Source organism: Bacillus rossius, chromosome 2 (genome assembly GCF_032445375.1).
Source record: "Bacillus rossius redtenbacheri isolate Brsri chromosome 2, Brsri_v3, whole genome shotgun sequence".
Taxonomy (NCBI): domain Eukaryota; kingdom Metazoa; phylum Arthropoda; class Insecta; order Phasmatodea; family Bacillidae; genus Bacillus; species Bacillus rossius.
The window spans coordinates 348,782-356,267 of record NC_086331.1 but is presented as its reverse complement, the minus strand read 5'-3'; the positions used below and the strand labels follow the sequence as shown (position 1 = coordinate 356,267).

General features: G+C 36.8%; 1 protein-coding gene across 1 annotated transcript; it reads left to right on the top strand.

Annotated features, from left to right (window-relative positions):
• Positions 1-2,315: 2,315 nt before the first annotated feature.
• LOC134529893 (uncharacterized) lies at positions 2,316-6,673 on the top strand. The gene is made up of 2 exons (XM_063364451.1): positions 2,316-3,157; positions 6,424-6,673. The coding sequence occupies exons 1-2, from the start codon at positions 2,316-2,318 to the stop codon at positions 6,671-6,673; spliced, it is 1,092 nt and encodes a 363-aa protein (XP_063220521.1).
• The last annotated feature ends 813 nt before the right edge of the window (positions 6,674-7,486 follow it).

Sequence of the window (7,486 nt, the reverse complement as noted above, 5' to 3'; positions counted from 1 at the left end):
ACCAGCACTTATCATTGAGAGAAATGAGAGAACAATGATCAACCATTTTGAGTTATAAATTTTGTGTTCACATGATAGTTAATAACTGTTACCCTTATAAAATAGGAAGATTTTTAAGATATGATTTAAGAAATATGTAATTATAATTTGATCGCTTTGCAATCCGCAATGATGAGAATTGATATTGAAGGCAATGACCTAGTGAAACATTATACCTTAATCTGAGCGGATACATGGCCACACTTTTCATCAAAATTAATTCTCTATTTCATATGACTTGTTTTTTTTTTAAAAAAAGTCATAATTACTGCATTAAAGATTCAAACAGAATAATATAATTTTTTAAAACAATCTGATTTAATTCATTCACATATTTTAACTGCATGGTGAGAATAAAACTTAAATTTTTACGTGAAATTTACAGATTTCGTTTTTAACTCTTGAATATTTTCATTTAAAAGTGCAATTTATATTTTCTTTATCTGAGAAGTTTTAAAATATTAGGTTGTTCAAAGTCAGGAATATTTTCCTTTTTTAAGAGATACAACTATGTTCACTATTCCAATAACAGATCTCTTTTTAATTTGAGGCATCTTAAACGACAATGGGTTACTTGTCGTTATTTGAACCATGTAAAGCCACGTGTATAGCCTACAGCTGCAGTTAAGGGGAGAACAATGCACTTTAAGATGCTTCTTTTCACTTTATGTAAGCAAGTAAAAAATATTGCACAAAATTAATAATCTTCAAATAAAGTTAAAATTAGTAAACATTTGCACACGTATAAATAATCTTTAAAACTAACTTGAAGTTACGAAAAATGAAATACCGATTGGAAATCATTCAAGGATTGTCAAATATAAAAACAAAATTTGATGTATTGTTAGGTACTTAGTTTTCTCACATGTACAACGATTTTTTAAGAATTTATCTTAGTGAATTTAAAATAGTTTTAAAAACTGTTAACTTCTACACCAAAACCAGTCTTCTTCCTTTCACACGCATGTTTGCCTGTTCAAAATAGACCCAGGAAAAGTCATCAGCAAGGTTAAAGATTGTTGTTGCGACGATCTAGTAATTTTAAACTACCAAGTACCATTTATTTAAGGCGCATTTTTGCGCTAAAAAGTCTGTAATCACACTGTAATTTCTAACAGTGTAGCAATTCTTTTTGTAGGAATGACATTTTTTTAATTGTTACAACTTTAATATCATCACAAAATTTGTGTTACATCACTACAATATTTATAGTAAAATTACCGAACTGTGAATCTGAGTGAAACTTAATTTGGTTTCATGTATCTACGTAACGATCTACTTTATTACCAACAGTAAAATCTTTTAGGTATGTGTATCTTCATGAATCACTGTTGCAGTTTAAATTATTCTGAATCATGGATATTGAATTATTGCCCGACTATATATTTTGCAATCAAACAAATTAATAATTAAAGTTATCTTTCTAGAAAACCTTTTATACTTACCATTTTTAGTTTGGGAATATTTAAAGAAGAAAATATTATTTAAGTACAGAATAATGTTAAAACAAGCTGGTTATTTATATTAGACCTCAGTAGAAGGTACAAATTTAAAGTTAAAGTTTATCTGAATAAAAATTGCACCACGAGATTATAGGCGCCCAGCGTCACATTTAAGATTGTTTTTTTTTAACAGCTTTGTAAGAAAGAAAACAATTAAAAAAACGCTATAGTAATTTATTGTTTTGGAATAAGGTTAATATCATTCAGTGTAATTCTTATTAAGGCACAGCAATGTCTCAAAGAAAAACTGAAAAACCACTACAAATGTATATGGGAAACTGAAGTAACAGGGCAATACATTCACTTCAATTACAGCCACCAATAAACAGCAAAGATGGCATTATTAAAAAATTGAACCAACCTAGCTGAAATATTTCTCTCTGACAAAAAACTATTTTCTGATAAATATAAACTCTTAAAAGATAACTCCATATCAAATGGTTATCCACACAGAATCACAATAGAAGCACATAACAAACCCAAAAACCCTTACACATTGAACAAAAAACTGACAAATTGGTACAGTGGCCATTTTTATGCTTGTGGCCTTTCCGAAAACAATTAGGTAACATTCACGGATAATGATCAGTTTTCAAATCTAATTTTTAATAAATATCACAATCTGCTGCGGCTCGGATCCGCCCCAGGCCCTGGGGAGCAGTCAGGCAGTAGAACAGCCAACCTTGGACAGGGGAAATGGACATGTCATTCGGAGGTGCCCTATTCACCCTTGCACCCTGGAGTTGGGCAGATGCGCTCTGATTGACAAGCACCATGGCCAACCAAAGAAGACCATCAAATGTTTCGAAAGTGCACCCTAGCTCCTCTGAAGAGGAGGGCGTAGCGGTTACGCAGCTGCAAGGAATTAATCTACAGCAGCTGAAACAAGACAAAGCATATAAAAAAGACCAGCCAGCCCTGCTAGAACAGCCAGCCCTGCCAGAACAGACAGCAATGCCAGAACCGCCAGCCCTGCCAGAACAGCCTGTCATGCCAGAACCACAAGCCCTGCCAGAAAATCCAGTCCTGCACGAACAGCAAGCCCGGCCAGAACAGCCAGCCCTGTCAGAACATCCAGCCTTGCCAGAACAGCCAGCCCTGCCAGAAAAGACAGCAATGCCAGAACCGCCAGCCCTGCCAGAACAGCCTGCCATGCCAGAACAGCCAGCCCTGCCAGAACAGCCTGCCATGCCCGAACAGCCAGCCCTGCCAGAAAAGCCAGTCCTGCCAGAACAGCGAGCCCGGCCAGAACAGCCAGCCCTGCCAGAACAAACAGCAATGCCAGAACCGCCAGCCCTGCCAGAACAGCCTGCCATGCCAGAACAGCCAGCTCTGCCAGAACAGCCTGCCATGCCAGAACCGCCAGCCCTACCAGAAAAGTCAGCCCTGCCAGAACAGCCAGCCATTCCAGAACCACCAGCCCTGCTTGAAAAGCCAGACCTGCTTGAAAAGCCAGCGCTGCCAGAACAGCCAGCCCTGCCAGAAAAGCCAGCATTGCCAGAACAGCCAGCCCTGCCAGAAAAGTCAACCCTGCCAGAAAAGCCAGACTATCCAGACAAGCTAAAAATCACCACCAGCAAACCAGCCTCAGGAAACCTTGCTTTGTTCATAATCAAGTTTGAATATACACCAGCTGGACAGCAATCGGGGACAGCCTATAACCAAGTCCTACACCAGAGGTCAGTTTTAGCAGTCAGCAGGATGCACAAATCAGTGTCTACTCGATTAGTTCAAGTTCGGCCTATATCGGGCACCACTCCAGGAGATACACCCTTTAAAGGAATAGCCCCTGTGCAATTCAATTTCCCTGAAGTAAAGCACGCAAACTGTTCACAAAAAAATCTTTAAAATTAACCTTTAATCTAAAAGCCATGAAATCAAACAATGGAATTTAAAAACCACGAAACAACTTCTCAACACCTACACCGAACTTAGGGCAATAAACTACACATATTATGATGAAAAGCGTAAGAAGAAGGAAAACAAAGAAAGATAAAAAGCTGACACGATATAAATGTACTAAAAGATGAACAGAAAAGTAAAAAAAAAAATATTAAATGCAAGAAGAGGCAACCTTCTCTAATGAACTTAACTTTAAAACAATAATTTAAATGAATTAATTGCCAAATCCATATTAGGAAACATAAAGTTAATATTCACTAAAGAGGAATGGAATATAGTATGCCAAAACAGAAACTGCTTACTAGAAATGCTTAGACGTCCTTAAAAGTTAAGTGTTCTAAGCTTCACTCATCAAATCAGAATACCAACAGTAATATCTTATTGCAATGACTTGACTCTTCAATAAATGCTAAAGAATCAAAGGTAATGCTAGAGAGTAAATGAGTCAATATCGTTAATATTATACAAATGACTCACCAACAGTAAGACCACTCTGTAAGAGTGCCAGTGCCACTATAGAAATTTGGAATTCCACAAAGGTAACACGAACTATTCATAGACCTCACGAACATTCAAGATTTTTCAGTACAAACAGAGCGTTACAAAAAAAGGAAGCTACTGTAAGGTTACAGATGGCTGGCTTTTCGACACCACACCAGTTGTAAAGAAATAGGGAAATGCATGATGTGCGCAGAAAGCCACAGATATAAATAATATAACTGTACAAACTACACCTATACCAATTGCAATGAGAAGCACCCATAAAACGACACACAAAACCAAAAAGACTAGAACTCGAAGAGAAATTAAAGAAAAGATCAGCAATATTAAACATATAACAGCTACAAACCAGCAACAAGCATTCCACCATACCGAAGCCAACACAATAAATCAAACCCCAGATTTATAACTAATATCTGCAAGAAAAGAAACAGACGTCACCAGAAGAACAACCATTGGAAAAAATAATACGATACGATATCAACTAAATATTAGAGAGGGTATTTGACGCAATTCATTTCATAAAAACTGAAGAACTTTAGATTTAGTTAACCACCATAATAAAATCAAAGACAAGGCAGGCAACTGCAAAACCACTGTAGAAAAAAAGATGTAATACTCATAGAACTATTCAAAATGAATTAAAACATAAAATGAAGACAGCGATGAGAAAACAAAAGCTTCACATACAAAGAAAAAAATCAAACGAAGTAACAGACGAAGTAACTGATAGCTTTTAAACTGACAAAGAAGTTGGAAGCTCAAGGAAAAATATCTAATGAATAATGATATATATCAATGGAACAAATTCCGCAAAAATAAAAATAAAGATAATTACTATGGGCTATATTAATAAAAAATTGCAAAATTAAATTTTTAGTATGGACTGCAGACTGAATTATAAACCGATATATATTTGCATTCTTGTGTTCCAAGAAAAATAGACTTTGCATAATAACAGCAACCAGATTATAAGAGAAACACATTTTTCATAAACCGCATCTATAGTACAAGAAAGGAACAAAAAATAGACATTAGAATAAATTTTGGAGAGAAAATAACAATATTCATAACATGAATGAAGGAATTAAACAATATTGCAAACCATAATCATATCCAACTTAAATGGAAACCAAAGCATTACAGCCTAACGTAATGCTCTTAAAGCTATAAAACAATACAGTTAATTAGAATGGAAGATATAATAAAAAGAGCACTACACTATATTATGAGACGAGATTTAAAAAGCAATGTGACCAGCTGGGGATATAAAAGTACTACACTAAAATTGGACGAGTAAATAGAAAAAAAAAGTCAGAAACATACCACTACAAAATTCATGCACCTTAACAATTAAAGAAGTACTCCAACGACAACAGAAGGAAGCCAGATATCTTACACATTTTTTATTTTAAATACAGAATTGATCTTTAAGTGAAAGTAATGCAAGTAATTTGTATGTTATATAACTAAAATAGATAACATATAAATCCCAACAAAAATAAATAAAATAGTTTTTTTTGTATAGTCGTCAAATTGTTTAGAAATAGTTTTTATTAATCATATATACATTTGGTAAAGGTCCCATGGATCAAATACTCCAAGAAAACTCCACAGGGTCTCAACTCAATAAATGACGTGCCCAGATATTCAAGCAAACAAAAAAAAAACCTGATATCAGTATGTAGCTGATGAAGGGAACAGATCTCAGTTTTATAAACATCGCAACTGTTTTGTCTTAGGACGCCAAGCTTGTTAGTGTGTGTTGTGTAATTGATCTGGCTAACTCCTTCAAATTCTCTGTGCTCACTGTATATATTGAATTGACTTCGGCTGTGTTTAGTTGTTTTCTGTTGTTTTGTGTATTCGTTTTTTTTTGTGGATTCTTAAGGTTTTCTTTATGACATATTGTTTAATCCAGCAATAGAAAGTGTAATTTTTTTTAACAAACTCAGACAGCTTGCAAGCGCCCTGCTGCTTAACTGCCGCAACAGTGCAATTAGCAACTTTTCCCCACACTCATGCCCCAAGGGCAACCAAAGGTAAATGGCTACCTCTCCGCTTATTCCCCGGGCAATGTGTGAGTTCCATTAAAAAAAAAAAAACAATTAAGTGCAGTCATTATTTATTTTCATGGCTATTACTCATTACCAAGGATCACAACCCCCCACGTATACATTAGATACATAGTTATCCTACCAAAAGGTATACAAATATATATATAAATATATAATAATATAAAATCTATACTATAAAGATATTATAAAGTTTAAGATATAAAGTTTCTATCAGTCCTGTGCGCGCACTTTCCCTAAACTCGTTTGCTTGTGGGTGATACTGCAGTCCTCGTAATATTCAAACAAAAGTACGTGAACTGTCTCCATGCACTCCATCAAAATTAGTACCATGCGGGCCCGACTGAAAGACAAGTACATTAATGTCTATACGCCAAAAATTTATTGACCGGCCCTGAGTTCAGTCAAATTACGTTGCTAGTCACCGTCTACTTCAGCAAAACATATTTCACAGCACCGAGCTTCACCTATTCTGGCCATAACAAGTATGAGCGTCAACTCCTTACTTTGAGCATGTTGACTGGGCCCCAGCTGGTGGTCAACGCGCCTCCGCGCCGCTGCCACACCGCGGGCCGGACGGTCACACCGAACCATCCTGCTGCTGTCGTCTCCGGCTCGCAAGTCCCGTACCTAACACTCGCGCGCCACCGCTGAGCGCGTCACTCGGCTACGTCACCATCGAGCTTCTTCGGCCGTCCTCGGGTACACTCGTAACAACCAAACCCACACATCACTAGGTCTACAAGGCAGCATTTTGGGGCCGGTTTTATTCAATATTTATATCCATGATATGCCTAAGCCCGCACACCGATCAGTTCAGTTTGGCTGCTACGCGGACGATACGGTATTGTTTAGCCGATCTAGTATTCTAGAACTCGCAGCAGACAGATTGCAAACCGCGTTAAATTCAATAGAACAGTGGTGCACAAAATGGCGAATTAAGGTAAACCCTACTAAATCATAAGCTATAGTTTTTACGCGTAAACATCTCCCGCCACTCGAAGATAGACCACGACTAACACTTTTCAATGAGCAAATTCCTCACAAAAACGTTGTTAAATATTTAGGCGTGCACATGGATAGGAAACTACTATGGCGCGATCACATAGAGGCGAAAAGAAAAACAGCTTTCACTAGGCTCATGGCCCTCTACCTCGTCATGAGCAGACGTTTAGGTAGCTCTGTTAAAAACGGAATAATAATTTATAACGCACTAATAAAACCAATAATCACGTATGCAGTGCCGGTGTGGGCAACAGCAGCGGAATCTTACTTAATCAAGCTACAGAGAATTCAGAATAAGAGTATTCGTATTGCGACAGATGCGCCTGTGTATTGCCCCGTAAGGGCTATGCACAGAGAGCTCAAACTCGAACTTTTAAAACATTATTATTTCCGAACTGCACAAAAATTCTATGATAAATGTGCCATAAGCAGAAACCCATATATTTCATCACTGGGCGAACA